General features: G+C 34.9%; 1 protein-coding gene across 2 annotated transcripts in view; it reads right to left on the bottom strand.

Moving 5' to 3' along the window:
• The window catches only part of GLRA3 (glycine receptor alpha 3), a 100,025-nt gene that overhangs the window by 56,278 nt on the left and 25,029 nt on the right, over positions 1 to 18,718 (bottom strand). For both annotated transcript variants that reach the window (XM_087737229.1, XM_087737230.1), the window contains exon 3: positions 13,637 to 13,704. In XM_087737229.1, coding sequence (XP_087593355.1) covers positions 13,637 to 13,704 — 68 coding nt within the window. The remainder of the gene's footprint in view (positions 1 to 13,636; positions 13,705 to 18,718) is intronic.

Here is an 18,718-nt window from a genome sequence, read left to right as displayed (position 1 = left end):
GTTCCATACATGAAGACGTGGAAAACTTTCCTGTCTAATCCTGCCTCAAGTTAGTTGGCTAAGCACTTTGTTGGTGATTAGGATCTCTAGATTTGAGCCCTTGCAGGCTGAGGATGAGCAGTAAGGCCTGTTCGGTTCCTGGATAAAAGCTCTAATCCTAGACTAGTTTGAAAATGGTGGGTGCTCTTACTCCCTCCATTAAGTAGGACAGACCAGATGGTTTAGGGATTTGGGTGACGGCTAACTTGCCTCTGATCTCAGGAAGCTTTAGGAAATTATTTGAGCTATACAGAAAAGATTGTTGATGGATTTTGGATGAAGAGCTCTCTCTTTCTTGGTCCATGCATGTATAAAAGCAGATTTTAAGGTGTTCATTAATATTTTTAATCTTTCTGGGTTTTTTGTTTGTTTTTCTTATGCTTCTGAACGACTAAGTATCCAGGTGGGTGTCCTGTGAATAGTTTTGTTAAAGTTTTATTTAAATTTTGCCTAATTCATTTGCAGAGTCTGACTCGAATAACTGCCCAGCAATACTCATACTGAAGTCAATAGAACTAGAACTTGGCAAAGAACTAGTTAAAACTAGGACTTCAAAATTGCTACCTGTAGTATCAGATGTCTCAGATTCCCTTACAAAATAAAAAATCAGAGTTCAGCAAATAAGTATATACACTACTTGTGCACCAAGTGCTCCTCCTGGGTGTGTCACCTGCTTTCATAACCTTGGATTCTGAAGTGGTATGGCCTCTGTTAACGTTCTGCCTGGGACAGACAAATGTCACTTGCTTTCTTTTATTCTGGGTTGAGTAATATCTCACTCACCATCACTGTTAACGGTTTGGAGGATGAGAACTGTCCTGTCACTACTCCAGTTCAGTCTTTCCCTTACTGAAAGTATGGAGTCACTTACAGGATGCTTATTAGTAGAGAGCTTCATTGCAAAATGGACAGGTTTAGTTAATTTTAGTAGAGTTTTTCTTTTTCCTGGTTTATTATCAGTAGCAATGACTACTTTAGTTTCTGTGCTCACAAATAATTATCATATCAAAAGTCAAAGCTAGTTAATATCTAGGATATTTACTCTTAAAAAATTAATTAAACACAGTACTGAAATACTGTATAATAACATTTGTCACAGCTCTTACTGCATGTCCGAGAATATTTATTAATTGCAGATTGAATATATTACTTCCATTCTTAATGGAAGTTGTGTGTTCTGAACTCCTAATGCATCATGGTAAAATCACACTTTGCAACTTGTTCAATGTAATTGCTTTTTTAAGCTTTAGCTCAGGGGTTTTTAAAATGTTTGCACTTTCAGGCAGTAGTATAAAGGATTAGATGAAAATGGACATGACAATTACATGAACAAACATCATGCACTAAGCCTTTGTCTTCGCTGATCTTTGCCATGTTCTCAGTTGACAAAAGATTCTGTTTTCTTTTTTTTTTTTCTGCAGATAAATGATTAAATGATGTGTCCCTGAAGATGCTTTTGCTCTAACAGCAGAAGGTATTTCTTGCTAAGTGAAAAGTTGAGTTTTTCTGAGATTATTCATTTGTTCAGATGAATTTTTGGTGCTATATATTTCATGTTGTTATTAATACATTTTATATCTTAGCACTTAGTATATGACTAGTTTCAATGAGTGACTGAATGGGCTAATAGTAGAAATCTTTATTGAAAACATGTATTTGAAATCATCCCATTTCATCTCCTCAGGGAAATATAACCTAATTAGATCAAACAGGAATTTGGGAATTCCATGACTTTCCCTTCAGCTTTTCTTCTGTTGGTAGATAAATATGGCATTGTCTAGAATAGGGTAAGTAGGGTAAAATAAAAGGTAAAGCTGAACTAGTCTGGAAGCAGGACCTGCTAACTCCAGAAGCTTAAACACCTGATAAAATGGGCTGTGGGAAGGGATGTAACTCTAACTTTAAACGAACTTGATTAGATATGAGTTGTCTTTAAATCTATTGGTAGTCATGAAGCGCACCAAGTAGTCTGTCAGGAAAATCATGTTGTTTTAGAGGTTCTACGCTGATGCTATGGCAACACATAAAAGTTAATGTAGATTTGAACTGTACCAGTGCTGAGGAGAAAGAGAACAATTTGTTTGTCTACACAAAGATATTTGTGGCATTTGAAAAGCCCTAAGATATTCTGCCTTTTGCCTGCTGGTTCAAAAATATGCATGTCTCCTGCAATCTTATGATGTGTCTACCAGCCTAGATAACCCAGGGACTCTTAGGAATTATTAAGGACACCTCTAAAAACACTAAATGCACTTAGGCAACTAAATAAAAATTGAACAGGCATAAACTCTATTCAGGACCCATTTGCTAACCTGCTCCTTTCATGAAGAAATTAACTTTGTGAACCAGTGCATGTGGGTCTACACGAGTAGCAAGGGAGAAAGAAGACATATCAAGTTCATGGGCTTCCACTAGGTCCATGATGAAGGGGGTGGAAGTAGAGGTTACTCATTGAAAAGCCAATCCTAACCTTATTTTGATAGATCTCAAATACTGTGGTTTGTAATACTACAGTCATACCAGATCAGTAGTCACAGGCACAAATCTGAAACATTTTCCCTACATTTTGCTAAGCTGGGAAACAGTCTTGTTACACTGGTCTAGTATAAATATTTAAAGTCTAGTATAAATATTTAAAAATTGCAATAAAATTATCCAAAATTAATAAAAGACAACCAATGTAAAATATAAACAAATACTTTGAAAAGTGTTGTGTTATATATATGTATTATAAATTATATATAATATACGTTATATCAAGGCATGCAAATTATGTATTTTATATATTCAGTTTTCTGAAACTGTAGAGTAGCCAGTTTCATAACATTCACAAAAATAAGGAAAAATATATTGCAAAACAGGTAACTAATAAAGACTGACTAGAAACATAAAATTTTCAGTATTCTATCCCTTCAGTCCTACTAGGAGTCAAGTAGCTAAACCCTCATTCAATTTCAATCTATAAAAGAAGACAGAGCAACTAAAAAGATTGTGAGAGATCTCACATATTGTAGCACACAATGTTTGTAGCTGGAAAGCAGACTAGAAATCTTTAACTAATCCTGTTATGCCAATAAATTACCTTTCATATGTTCCTATACATTTACATTTTGGTAATCTACTAACTGAAAAACAAATCTACTGACTGAAAGATCAGGCAATGCAAAGACTGCTTATTTTTTAAAGCAAGTGAATAAATTCAGATTCTCCAGAAATGGTTTTGAAGATTATTGTTTTTATAATTAAAAACAGGTAAAGAAGAAATAGTGAATACATACTTTTTCTCCGTTGCGTGTATTCAAGGTATTTGTTTTTAATTCACCTTCAATATTTTCATGATTGTCTTAAAGTGTTTGATCAATATCTGTTCATACTGGCACACAGTCTCCAACAAGAAATGCCTTGATGAGGTAGCTGGCTGTTTTTTTCTGGGAGAGAAGGATATGGGATTAAATTTGCTCCCAGGGCTGATAATGTTTTGTAGAGGCTTGCAAGTTGGGACCTTTCTGAACTGTGGAGAAGGCTGCAGCTAGAGGGAGCTGATTTTTGTTGTCTTCCCTGTGTCGAAAGCCCTGGGTGAAGCTATTGAGAAAGTAAAAGCCTCTGCAAGCTGGAGCGCTAGAGGCAGAGGAGCAGAAAAGCCTGTGAGCTGGGATTACCTGCAATTTGGAGAGAAGGAGGAAGGCGACAATCTGTAGATCACTGTCTAGAGACACCTGTCTGGTGAATCTGGATGGCAGGGTAGTGCTTCCTGGGTAAGATGGTTAACGAGCTGAAGGGACAAAGGAAAGTGCTTTGGGATTGAGAGAACATACAGAACCCAGTTTCTGTGCTATAGGAGATGACTGGGCCTGCTGAAGTCTACGTGATAAACGAGACAGATTTTGAAGTCATAAGGGTTATTTTGTGCTGTTGAAGAAACCAAACTGTCTGAGAGATGTTGAGTTTTACTATTGTGTAAATTGGCATGAGAATCTAGAAGGATTTAGGGTGAAAAAAAAAAGATCTGGCACGATCGTTGTAATGACAGTAATGACACAGGGAGGGGCAAGTCAATAAAAAATGCATATCAACACACACTTTACTGTGGTTGTTTTGGCTTTTAAAGAACATTACAGCCTGAATCACAATCTCATAATACCTCTTGTTCTACCAGCTGTTAATGACCATATTTGATAGCATGCTGTGTATTCTCTTTGGAGAAAGAAAAAGGGTATGAAGAAAACAGATTCTTACAAACTCTTTTAATAAATTGTATAATTTTACTGTTTAATTTTAAAGTATTATAAAATGGTTTCAACTTTTTTGGATATGATTTAGGATATGTCTTTGCAGTGTGGGTACGATCTATAAAAGATCTGAGTGCACAGATCTCTCATGCTGAGTGATTACTTTGGCTATTGTAATTAAAAATGCACACCCAGAGTGCATGAAGTACCGAGTATTCAGAATAGAATGAAGACATGAGAGCAGAACTGAATTTTTAAATGATGCCAAAATAACTCAAATTTATTGAAGGAAAGAACTTCAAGGTTAATGTTTTATGTAAAGTGTTTGTAGTGGAGAGCTTTTCCAGCACATATTTACTACACTCGAGAACAGAAATTAGGAACAAAGGTGACAATCTGAAAATCCTTTATTTTCTTAAATAAAGGTTTATTTAACATAATAATAAATAAAGGTTCATTTAACAGTTATTCTAAAGTTGACTGTAGCTTTTGTTCCTGTAAATGAAGTATTAGTAAATTGCAGGTTCGTGCAAAAATGAGGGAGAAAGGCCATATTCTTACAGTGATAGATGGGGATTCATGGACTTAACTCCAATTAGCGTTAATGGGAGTTAAGGACAAAATCAACATATATCATGATGAGATTTATTTCCATTGCTTAACTACACATCATGAGGCAGCTACACTAAAGATATTTGAAAAATTATTCCTTTTGGCCTAGTATTTTGATTTTTTTTTACAATGTCTTTACGTTGGTGTCTGTGTCCTTTTAAATTAAAGAAATATGAGTGTTACATAATCATAACTTCAATGTAATTAATCTTGTATGAGTGCAACAAAATATGAAACTTTATAAACAGCATACCTCATACAATGTGAACAGAGCTATGTGGTGATGCCACAATCTTATATTCACAGATCCTCAGATTTTCTACAATAGTGACTGAATAGATCTCAGCTTGCAAATTATTTATCTTCACAGCTTTTTCTGGGTACTGCTGTAATTGCTATAGCAGGATATAGACTTTTAGCAACAGGTAACCTGGTAGCTGCTATTCAAACAGATTGAAAAGACTAATATAAAAATGTAAAAGTAAGTAAGAAAATGCTGGAGGGGATGGGAGTAGTGCCATGGGCTTTCATAGTGCAGTGCTGTATAAGTCATGGCTTTTCCTTTAAGTGAAAAAGAGCAGTCAGAGAAAGAAGAATCAATGGAAGCAAGCATAAGTAAGAGGTAATAAGAGGTGTGAACTTTCCTCCAGCTTTTTTAGATCAAGATCAGATGGGTGTAGGTAAACTCAGGATGTAAAAATTTGGCTAAAGGCTAAGTCTCCCTTGGAATGAGGAGATAAAGATTCTGGAAGAATCTTTCATAAGGAGTGGCATGTAAAGAAACCATTTGGGTTTTAGACAGCATTAGAAGAGGTGATGGATTATAAAACAAAATTGTCTGCTGTAGCAAGTGATGTAGGAGGTCCCTTCCAGTCTTCTGTTCCTAATAATTGCAATATGTGGCTATGAGGAAATGGAAAATTTGGTATCTTTAAATTGAGCTGTTCAGCTTTCCATGTTGTACAAAGTGTTTTGTAAAGTCTTTAAGAATGTTAAAACAGACCAGAGAGAATGAGAAAATTATTTCCTATAGTATGTCTGGAAGAGCTGATCGTAACGCCTATCCTAGTAAATATTTATCTATTTTAGATAAAACAGAACAATTACTCCTAGGTTTGGAGTACTAAGGCAACTGTAGGCCTGGATTCAGTCGTTTCTTCAAATGAGGCAAAAAATATTCAAAGCTAGGTTTCCCTTATTGTAAGTAAGAATTTAAGAAAACATTGCCCAGCATATAAGTGTAAGACTACCACTGATGCCTGTTCCCTAGACCTATGAAACAATCTCTGACTGACGTGTTCTAAAATGTTTACAGAATTGGGACCTGAAGTTGGTATAGATTGTTGTATACCTGATTTGACATTTCTCCCGGGACTATGAAGTCAAAGCAGATGATACAGTATGCATCTGGTGGTAGCTGAAGAGAGATTTTGTAGGTGCCCAGCTTGAACGAGTAGATACAGCCACTCAGCTTTCAGCACTAGGCCTGAGGTAGTGGAGTATTTTCCATGTTTTGTGTGACAGCTGGAACTGTAAACTACTAGTTGTTATTCATGAAGAATCTTGGAGATTTTATTCAACATTTAACTTTTTGTTGTTGCTGTTGTTCATTAATGAATTTGTTTGTTTGAATTTGTTTGAATATTTGTTTGTGGATTTATCGATTGGCAAAGAGTACTGAAGTGTTTAAGCATCATGTCTTAGTCTTTTGTTAAACTGAATGACAAAAACCTGCTAAAATTTAGGAAGCGAAGACTATCAGTATTTGCTTTTTAAAAATCTGTATGCAGTTGTCTTCAATTAATTTAATTTGTAGGTATGGAACTGCATCTTCAGGCACCACAAAAATAGGATCAGAAAAGAGCAGTCTGCTTTGAAATGAGAAAACCTGTTGTCAATCTCCACTGCAGCTTTTCTGCATGAGCGCAGAGTACGTGTCTTCTGCATGTGCCACAGTCTAGAAACACTGTTCTTGCATCTTGGGAAACCTGAGAGATTACCTCTTGTCTGTTGGCAATAAGTAATAAAAGTTATGTCTGGAAACCTTGACAGCACCACACAGGTCTGAAATGAGTCATAAGTTACCCTTATAGATGTGTATTAAGATCCAGATGATCTGTTTATATCAGTAGGGAAAGTCAAATGAAACTAGCAGTCTTTATTTCTGACTTAGATAATTGTTCTCCATGTTGCATAAAGATCCCATTGAATTTCAGCTCCAAGTTCCAGAAACCATGACAGAACTTGGCTGTGACTCAGCCACCAAACCTTACTGGGATAAATATAAAACCTATTCCAATTCATCTTCTTCCAAAAAATCTTGAAATAAATTATGGGTCACAACTGCAAAAATGAATACAGTTTACAAATCAGAACAAATGAAATTGGAATTTCGGTATTTCATTGTGGAAACCCTCTGGTATATTATGGTTCTAGATTCTGCTTTAAAGACATCTGTTTTTGCAAATGTACCACACCTTTATTCTGTTTGTGCCCATTACATGGCTGCTATCAGTGAAAACTGTCAGTTTGAACTTCTGCTTTACTGTTATGTTACTCTTACTTTACTGATGTTATATTTTCAGACCTATGACTTGTTCATGCACAGACTATAGTCCTTTTCGGTTCTAGCTTCACTTTTAAATTTCCATTAATACCGCAAATGCATAGTAACAACTGAGTTGGGTCCTCTATGAGAGTACTTTCATCTAAAGCTATCGAAAATGCCCAAAACTTTTTCAAGCAGCTTTTCATTATTACACTATCACTTATTCTAGACTGTAACTTCATAGTCAATCTAGAGATATTGACTGCATGAAATAATTTCCTTTCATAAAGGAAGTTTCAATTCTTCATAAATCATTGAAATGATATCTAGAAATGGCAGATTTTGAGAACTGAAAACAAGACCTTGTTTTTTTCCAGTATCTTCTCAGACAAATGAACTCTGTTATTAGGTAAGATTGCACTATATCTCTGGAGCTTTCAGCAGAATTTGGCCTCAGGATGCTATCTAAAACAAACCTGAGACTTGGTCTTGAGTTGTTTTGTTGCGGTTTTACAGTGACAAACAAGAAAGATTAACCTAATGTTTAAAAAGACAAGATTATTTGTTCATTTTTTACTGACATCTCTCTATTCATAGTTTATATTTCTGCTTTTCAGTATATCCCTGTTGAATATACTGGCTTTCAAACATATGAAATATGTGAAAACTATCCCTGTAACTGAGTGTCTTTATCAAATAACATAATCACACTCTGTTAACCAAGAAATGAACACTACTGCTCCCTAATAACTCACTGGAGAGTTGTTTCTGAAAACAGTTTAAAAATCACTGGCTTGAGGAGCCAGGGAAAGAAGCCTGCCACCAGCTTCTGCAAAGGCCATCAACTCCAGCAAAGGCAAAGCTTCTGGCAATTTTCAAAAATCAATTTAATCAACCATTTTTGCAAGTCCAAACCTAAACCAAACATGATAGGCAAAACTGTTTTCTTCAGTGCAAAGCTCATTTGCTGCCCAAATTCCTGGAATTTAATTCTGGAATGATCCAATCAAAACACTGTCTATTATTTTTTTCTGAATCATTTATAACTCATCAAAGGAATCAAAAAGGAAGAGCTGACGTTTCATTTACTTTTTCAGAGTCATAAAAGGAGCCCAAAAGGCTGGAGTTATTTCCTGAGAAAAAACTTCAGTACAGATGCCAGGAAAGAATACAGGAATATTCTCATAACACAGAAAGAGAAGGTTAGGAAAAGGTATAGAATAGTACAATCATCCTCATAAACTTCCCAGAGGCCAGGAGATAAACGCAGTGAGATCATTTCTCCTTATTTCTGACTTGTTGTGGGAGGCTGATTTTCAGTGTTCGTAGGGAACCAGATTTCCCCAGAGTCGGAAATTCAGCTATTGGTACCTGATAACCATTATGTGCAGGATCATCTGTACTAGCCTCTTCTATGCGTAGCATCACCCAACCTATCCATCTGCTGCACCATCTATTACGGTTTATCAGCAAATCAGATATTTGATCCTTGTACTTTTATGCACAGCTCCAATTGGTCTCATTCTTAAATGGCACCTGAAAACACTGCTTCTCCTCAACACCCATTATCGATATGCACCCTTGATCAGCTGTTGCAAGCAGCTGGTCCCATTAATCTGGTCATATAACAGACTGGACAGCTGCAGACCTGCTAGAAATTGAAAGAACCTCTGTCTACTCCTGACTCCGTGACCCAGGCTCAAGGTGGCAGAGGCAAGTTTATGATAAACTAAAGGATGTTAAATAATCTGCCTTCCAAACTCAAACAAGAACAATCTGTGCTTTGATAGAAGGGATTTAATTGTCAAATAGGGTAAAAAATTGAATGTTTTTTTGTAATTTTGAAACTGTAAAGTGGTCTTTATTGCACGTTCATTCATCTGAGATAAAAATTGTGCGATGTAGATATTTCTGCCCATCATTTCAGTATTAACACATTGGTATATCCATTACACAGATTTTTTTTCAGCATGTTTTCACCAAAGACAGGCATATATTTCCTTGTATTTGAGACAATCAACTAAATGATTCATTTAGGAAAAATATTTGGTGAAACTCTTCAGCATAAAGCTTTGCAATGTATACAAGTGAACACTCCTTTCAAGTAATCTGTTTAAAGACAACCTAGAATAGGTAGAATAGAACATAAACAGAAATGCTCACTTGAAGAAAGATGAAGCTAATGAAATTAAAGACTCATGAAAGGAGAGTAATTATGATGGTTTACAAATGGGTTGATGTAGGTTAAAAGCACATTTTATTTGTAAATGTAAGATAATCTCATTAGTGCTGGGAGCACAGAAAGATCTATCACCTGCTTCCTAACAACATTCAGGATAACACAGTTCTTTTCAGACTGAATCAAGAAATACCCATCAGCAAAAATGTGGCAGGAACAAATAACAGACATATGCTCTTTAGTGTGTTAATTGTCTGCACTGTTGTCATTTGCCATTAGGTCTCTCAGTGAGTGTCCCTTTCAATGCACTTTTAGCATGTGTTATGCTAAGCATATTAATACTTAGTCTGGAAATATTGCTGTAAATCTGAATTAAGATCAAAGTGTTGTTCCTGACCTTTAAAACTCAGAAAACCTTGAGGAAGTTGGTCAGTCATATTTTCTAGAATAAGAGACTTTTTGGTATGACCTATTATCTGTGCCATAGCCTAATTATTCTGTAGTCTTTGCTTCATGTATTCAGTATTTTGTCTCTGAACATTTGAAGCTGAAAATGTTGGCTTTGATGTTCTTCTCACCCTGTAAGACTGAATAATCTCTTTTTTTTTTTTTTTTTTTTTTTGTTGGTAACTGCCAACAATGTATATGACAGTGCTCTTAACAACCAGGAAACCTCTTAGCATTAGGAGGTACAGTGCAAATACAAACTGAGCACAGCTTGAGCTACAAAGAGAAACTCTGTAAGGAACTTTTGAGGATGTTGTGATAAAACCTGAAATTTAAGTTCCAGTGCACCAATAAGAAAACAATTTGGTTTCCTGTAGGATATGGTTGCCATATTGCCAATATACATCTAACTTTACATGACCCAAGCAACCTGATTGATTTCTGAGATTTTTTTAAGGTTAAGTGTGCTTAGGTACGTCACTATTTATCTTAAATAAAAAACTTCAGATGTTAATTTATATGAATTATGTTATGTTAATTTCATATCACGAAATAGTCATTTTTTTCTGGGCTTCCACATTTTTTAATCTCCTGCTATTCTTTAAGATTTCTAAATCCTTATGTGAAAAAAAGAATAGTAGCAACATGTTAAAAATGAAAGATTGGACCCAGGTTTTCCTTTATGTGTGCAAAGCAGTAAGGTTTTACTTGGCTAGAGGACGAGTACGAGATCCTCCCTTTGTGAATATCATCCAGACTCATACAGATCTGGGACTATCATTCGGCTCAATAACATAGAAAGATCATAGAAAGATTGGCAAGGCTGGACCCTAAGTGGTGCTGATGATGAAAGTTTGTTTAAGGGAGCTTTTAATTATGTGATTTACTTTTTTTCTGCCTCCTCAGAGCAGAGGGGTTTTTTTAACCCACTGTTTTTCTGTAACTTACTGTGTTATACATAACCGAGGCAGCAGAGGGAGCTCAAAGATTTTGGTCATCGGTGAGAGAACTAGAGAACCAAGAGAGACAGGGAGAAAAAGAGAGACTGACAGTGCCAGGAACAATTACGACAGTGAAGGACATGGGTTGATGTACTCGGACTTCTTTAAAGATAATAGATTATATGCATATGCCATTATTCATCTGGTAGTTTTAAATACCAGCGAGACTTCAAGATACCACATAGTGGCCAGGTTTTATTTTGCACTTGTTGCGTACTTAAGCTCTTCTGTTTACAGTTTTGAAAAAAGTATTTATCAAGAATATAAAAGTCCTTTTTGGGTCTAATAAATTGTTCTAATAAGTCTTTCTATGTGTAGAGATTCAGAATAAATATTAAGACATAAGTACCTGAATTTTAAGAACTACAGTAAATAAAATTGGTAAAATAGGGACAATTGGTAAAATACTGAACTGCAGTGAATTGACTTTTGTTCAACAATGCAGAAATTCAGTTTGTAAAATAATGCAAGATTTTTTAATTGTAATTTTAAGATAGAAAGATTTTCATTGTTGAAAAAGAAGATGTTCATCTTCAGTGTTGGGGAGAAGTAAAGCTAATAAAATACACAAATGAAAGTCCTATCTGCACAAAAGCATTTGTTCTTCTGCAAAGGAAGATTTGAGTCTCTGAGAGGTCAACAGCTGCTGACCATAAGCAAAAGTCTGTTTTGAACTGTATCAGTGAATACATTATAAACAGAATACCAGCATCATGAAGGCAGCATTTGTCCTAAGGTCAAGGTTGTGCTTAATTGTCCAGTTTTTGAATGCATATAATTGATAGAATGAAAAACCCTGTGGTTCTGACCAGGTTTGGTATTTTCTATAACATACTACCTGGAACTGTTTGTTACAGATCAGGTTGTAGTCTATCTTGACTGTTTTAATTGGTTTTCAAGGCAATAAGAACAGAATGCAATTTCATTGTAAGTATCATACTAACTCACTAAGTTGTACTGAAAGGAAATGTTTATAATTGTCATTTTTTTGAGAGAAAATATACTTGAGATGTGAACTCAGGTATTCTCTTCCCAAATTCAGGACAACTTTTTTGAGTGGTAGCAACTTCAGTTTTCTAAATATAATTTTTATAGTGATCTAATTGCTGGATCTTTGCGCTTTACTGACTCTATGGTCTGTCTCCTGCTTTGCACCAGATTCACCCATACAGCCATTAAAAAGTAGCTGTGGAGCACTGTTCTAGTCATGTGGGCATTGCTTAATCCTCTGATCAAACCTGAATAAATCTCTTTGGATGCCATGTCAATCTGTTTGGGATTTGCAATCTGGCAAGACACCTAAATACAAATTAAAGTAATTTTGTACCTGAAAAAAATCATCTCCCTCTCTCAGTAACATCTACCACTGTGTTCCAAGGCAGGTAAAGATCAGGCAGCTGTGAATATCACTTTGGAGATAGCGGGCATAAATATTTGACTTTATGAATTTGTGCTATTGATCTCCTAACTACAGGTCCTCGGCTACATTCAAAGGTCTCATTTTTACTCTTACTGGTACTTCAGAAGGATGCCTTTTGCTTAGTGTTATTCCTTTATCTTCTTTTTTTTTTTTTTTTTTTTTTTTTGCGTGTTGTACCAATTATTTTTAGCCTGTGTTCTGTCATTCCAAGTACAAATCCTGACCCCTGAAATTGTTGGGATTTCAGAGTATTTACTATATTTCATCTTACAAACTCCCACAATTCTTCCTTCATCTCTCTATATTTTAACCCTCCCAGTCCCCAAATTATTATGTAACTGTTTTCAAAGGTGCTTATTTGCCTTTCTTCAAAATATGTGAGGCACTTGTATGGAGAAAGAATGCTTATGTCTTCTCTCTCACCTAATTCTAATGAGTAAATCTGTGCTCCAAGTTATCAGCATATATGCTTCTCCTGTTAAATAAGATTAACCAAGTTATTTTTGTCAGTTCATAGTTCAACATCTACTTTTACTCTTTAGACTTTGACCTCTCTTTCCCCTTATTTCCTTAAAATCTCCAGTCTTTTTGTACTCTATCTTCTGCCTTTCTTTAATAGACAAATTATAAGTGTATGCACAAAATGTGTGCAATCCACTCTTAGAATTCATAATGAAATTTTATATACCAGATCACCATTTTAGTTATTCTATTATCCCTGTGCAATAGCTCTATGGAAGAAGGACTTTTTAAATAAAGTATAAATCCCCATATGCACTGTATATAATGAAATTATAAAATATTATTAACAAAGCAACTTAATGAATTGACATTCTTGAGGTTAGAAAGGTGGAACACTATAGAAACAAATACCTATCATCTAATTAAAAATAATGAGTTCATAAAACTGTCAAATAAAACTTATGGAGAAATAAAAAAAAAAATCCTTGGCTTTATTTTACTTGTGTGTTTGATGGTATAACAATGGATTTTCTGTTAGAAAAAAATCAATTGCTGAATTAAATGTTCTCACTTTCCATTCTCAGAAGTGGGTATCCTTCTTCATTTAGCTCCAGGTGAAGAGAAACCTTAGCTGGCTTTTGAGCTCATTGAACATATTTAACTTGAACTTCAAACATTGTTTGAGGTAAAATATCTTACCATGGTTGTCTCTGCAATGGATCCAAAGCTGTTTATAAATATGTTGCATGTGACATTAACTGGAGGGCCTGCGAAAGAAAAAAGAAACACCAGTCCCTGTTCCAGAATCATTGCTTATTGAGTGACTGTAAAATATAAACCGTTATGAAACAACATTTATTGAATTAGGAGGAAATAATGCTACATTCACAACTCATTTAATGCAAAATTAAACTGAATTGTTTCTAATAATTTTCCTTTTGATTTTTCTCAAAGGTACACTACTTGACTGGCCAGTTCTAGCAATAAAAAAAAGAGAGAAAGTTCATTATAAACTTGCACAGATGATTCTATGCAAAAAAATCAACATCCCATTTGAAATATATAGTAAAAAATATTTTATGTGCATTTCAGTGAGTAATGTATGCCACTTTTCACAACAATTAGGGGAAAAAGTGACCTTTTTCACTCAAGGCAGCTTCTATCTTTAATGTTATCTGTCATCACCAGTAACAGAAATACATTATTGCTGCTCTTATCTCTACTGCTTACAGGAAAAAATGTGGATAAGGAAGAATGACTTAGATTCTATTCTCATTTCTCTTAAATCCACAAAATGGTTAAGAATCCATTTAAACTGAATTTTCTGTTACCATGGGTCTTCAGTCAACTGTCGTTCTATCTTATCTTGTATTTGTGAAGCATCAGTAGCAGCAGAGCAGTCATGATAACTGAACAACGAATTGTCTCTTCATGGAAAAGGTTTTAAATTATTTCTCTGAAAGTCTCTGTAAAAATGGCGTTGTGGAAGAGCATGCTAATTTATCCATTATTTCTTATCAATTTCAGCCTGTGTACAGCGGAAACAAGGTTCTTCCATCACAAGTTTTTTCTGTCACCCTCCCTTGATATTCTTGTATCAATAATCCAGTTCAGCATTGGAGAACCTGATTTCTTTTTGCAGGTGTAAGCAGTCACTAATAATGAAAAATCTATATCTGGAATTTGAGGACTAGTCTTACAAACCCTTATGTAATATTTCTTTTTTAGGGTCACTGAAGTAAGAAGCTGCTCTGCCACTGCTGGTGGTTTGCAACTAGCAAAATCTAATGTGACCAATGACCTTGATATTAAATACGTGAAGAATCAGAATATCCATTAAAAATTCTGCCAACAGGACACAACTTGGAACATTCACCTTCCTTTCCTCAAAGCAATAGTTGTTTTGAAGTACTGTAAGGCAATTGCAACAAAACATCACTACGTGTACTTCAGTCATTGTAATACACAAGACTACACCTATGGAGAAGAATTCTCAGTTAAGGAGGTATCACTCTGCAGTCACTTTGACACTATTTTCACTTTGATACTTGGTTAATTATTTAGAGCTTTTGAGCATGTCCAGTACTCCTTAGAATCCAGTAAAAGCTTGACATTGACAACTCCTGAAAAGGATCAAGGGAAAAAAAAAAAAAAAAGCAGGGGAGATGAACAAAGGCAGAGTCACTAAAAACTGTTAGGGAGAAAATTGTACTTCCTGGCTATGTTAGATAATTTGTTTGCAAGGCAGCTTTCCTTTCAAACACTTTCATGTTGTAGTACTTGTCATCATTTCAAATTTGGTATGATACATTCTTGTTTAAAATAATACTATGTTTGAAAGTGTAGGTTTGCTGTATCTACAAACATAGTTGCTTTTATAAAGAAAAAACCCTAAATCACTACAACACTGATGCTTAATTTCAAAAGCAACATTAAAAAATATAGTTAACAGCTAGTTAAAAAGAACATAAAAGGAGAAGCTAAAAGCAGCTTTCAGATGGTTTAGAGATTACTTAAAGATACTGTGCTGAGAGTAAAAATGAACTACCCAAAATATGGTCAAAAAGAAGCATAAATGAAGATGTTAAAACTGGAAGTCATATTCAAACACAAGAACTCGGGCAAGTTAAACATAAATTAAAGACGGGGAAAAAAATAGAGTTGAAACTCACTAGAGACAGAAAAGCTAACAATGATAACTATCTGCAAGGCATTAAAAATAGAATCCTGCTAAGATCTGGAAGGTGAAGTCAAGAGAAGATGATTAAGATATAAAAGTATCCCTGAAAGTGAAGAAGGTCAGAGCAGAAAAACTAAATGAAGTCTTTATAACAGCATTTGTCTCCAATTGCTAGCTGTGTCAAATACTGAAGCCATTCTGATGGAGGACTTGTATGAGGACTGTAGTAGACATTTCAGACTAAGTGAACAGGAACAAACTGACAAGCTGAGGTGATACCAAGACAGCCAAAATAAAAATCTTTGCAAAACTGGGGAAATATGAATCACTGTGAGTCAGCTATCACCTGTGCCATTTTTTTATCAGTGGAAATGTGTACCATGTCCAGCAAGTATAACTTGAATTAAAAAAGAAAAACAGACTCCAGGTATGATGGTGAATGATGTTGACAATGAACTTTATCCCTGTAAACCTTACCTCTGTACCAGCCAAACTGGTAGAAGTGACGAAAACCGTTATGATTAAGAGATATAAATTAACATTATTTTTGCTGAAATAACACCTCTCAGATCTACTGAAGCTCTCTGAAAGAGACGAAGAGTAGGTAGACAAGGGCAATCTAATTAAATAAATATTAATTTTAACTGTAATATATAATTAAATTAATTAAAATAGTTTATTTGAAGTTTCAAAAACTTTTCAACATGATCTTTTGTCAAAGGCTTTTGAAGGATATTAGTCTTGATGAAGTGAGTGACAGTCCTCTTATAGGCTTTTTGCTTTAAAGTTATTTAACATTAGGAATAAATAGCGTTTTTTCAAAGTGAGAGGTGATTGCTCGTGAGTTCCCCCATGGATCTACACTGAATCTTTGTAATTCAACATTAATGACCTAGAAAAGAATATATAGCAATATAATTTTGCTTCTGATATAAGATTATTTAGGGTGTTTGTATATAAAGCTGACTGCAAGGAGGTGCAGAAAAATCACAAAATAATGAGCTGTCAAGCAATAAAATGTTTGATGAAATTCAGTGTCAGTCAAATGCCAAGTAATCCTTACTATGCATTCCTATTGATGCGCTCCAAATTAATGATTTCTATGTAGGAAAGAGAGGCTAGATTAATTATGGATGGTTCTCTGGAAGTATGTTCTATAATCAATAAAGATAGGAGAATGCAAAGAAATACATAAAAAAAAAGGACTGCCATACAAGTAGATCATGAACTTCAGTCTTGAATGCTTCAAAATTTCTCCTGTGTCCACCTCAAAAGGATAGATTAGGGAGAAAAGAGATGTCAGGAAGGCAGACAAGGATCACAAATTCTATGAAATGCTGCCACACAAAACCAGCTTAAGTAGAACAGAACTCTTCACATTGGAAAAGGGATATGGTAGGGAGTGATACATAAGTATACAAATCTGTAAAGATCAAAAGGAAGTAACCATTTCCTCCATTTCTCAATAAGTCATAAAGCAATAATATCAGTAAAATAGTCACCAAATTCAAAGCAAACAAAACCTGACACTTTTCACTACTCCAAACCATGAAGATTTTATTGCCATAAAATACTGGAAAGGCCAAAAGTATAAACAGCTTCCAGAAGTGATCAGAACATATTTATCTAAATTAATTTTTCAGTTAAGTTCTGGCTTAAGAAGTTCCTAAACTAATGATTGCTGAATACTGTTTGGTAATACCAGGGCAAGGAACACTTTACACTTTCCTATGTAAATCCCAAAATTTCCACCTTAATAGGTTGTTGTCAAAGGGTACAGCCTGGACTGTATAGATTTAAAAATATAACACCTCTTCTGTATCAGGTTAATTCTGAGCATCTTGAGGCCATGACAATTTTTACATATGGATTACATACTTGTGGCCAAGTTTGAAAGAGAGTGAAGTATTTTCCATATTTGCAGGAACAGATATAGTCTGGGATGTGCAACAGCTAAGTAAGAGAAGCATCTTGCTATAGGTTTGATGCACTGGAAACAAAAGTATTTTGCAACTGGAACACAGATTTTACAAGAGTTCTTAATTTTCTGTTTTATTCCATATCTAAACAAATACCAACAGCCATCTTTATTATTTCTGTTGAACAAGAACAAATATGCAGAATTCCTTATCCAAAAGCAGAGCACTCAGGCAAAATAGATAATTATGTGTTATTGACCAAGATTAATTATGACTAAAAGATGGTAGCTAAAAATCTTGTCTACATAGGAATTTTATGGGAAGAACAAATGATTTAAAATGATTGAGTTCTTTTATTAGTACTCATTCTGTTTCTTTAAAACTGTTGCCAGATTAAAAACTCAAAAAGGCATTAAGCCCCAGCACTTGTTTTAGGACTAATAAAACTAACCAGAAAGTGGCAAAGTCACTTAAGGAGATACTTATTCTTAGTGATAGATCTGAATCATTCTGGACAGATTTGTTCAAACTGCATAGCTGTCTAGAAGATTTAGAATGTGCACTTTTTGAAAAAGAACAATGTCAAATTAGGTTTTGTCTCTTTAAATTCCAATAGTTACAAAACAAGGCTCTAAGTCTTTTGAATTATACTTTCAAGAAGTACTGTATTGAATTCACTAATCTCTAAACCATCTGCCTGTTCTACACTGTAGCCCCATCAGAAGATTATGATTGCATGGTGTCCATGACAAGCTCCAAAATCAAATCCCCAAATCAACGGCTAAGCTGTAAGCTCCTCATTTTTAAACGCTTGCAGGACTTCAGGAGACTCAAAGAAGAAAGAAGACAAACTGTAGTGCTTTGACTTTGCCTCAGGTCTTCTTTTGCCCAGAACAGCTTTACCTTAGGTTGAACCTGCAGTTTGCATGCTAAAGAGTATACTATGGCAACAAGTCAAGATAACTTTAATAAGGAGCAAAAATAATTTAAGAGCTACCATTCATATAAGAAAGTAATTTTAGAAATACAGTGTTTTGCATTACTTTGCAAATATTGTTTGATACATTAACCGTCTAGGAAGCCAGGCACTGGAACATGCCTCAGAGTAGTTCTGTCAAGGAAAGTCCAAGGGACTTATTCTGTATGTCATCAGGGATATTGAGCACTGTGGTCAATCTTTTA

Source organism: Nipponia nippon, unplaced genomic scaffold (assembly GCF_047370975.1).
Source record: "Nipponia nippon isolate SJK-2023a ecotype South Korea unplaced genomic scaffold, ASM4737097v1 scaffold_6, whole genome shotgun sequence".
Lineage (NCBI taxonomy): Eukaryota > Metazoa > Chordata > Aves > Pelecaniformes > Threskiornithidae > Nipponia > Nipponia nippon.
The sequence above is the reverse complement of the archived record's forward strand: the minus strand, read 5'-3'. Positions and strand labels throughout refer to the sequence as shown.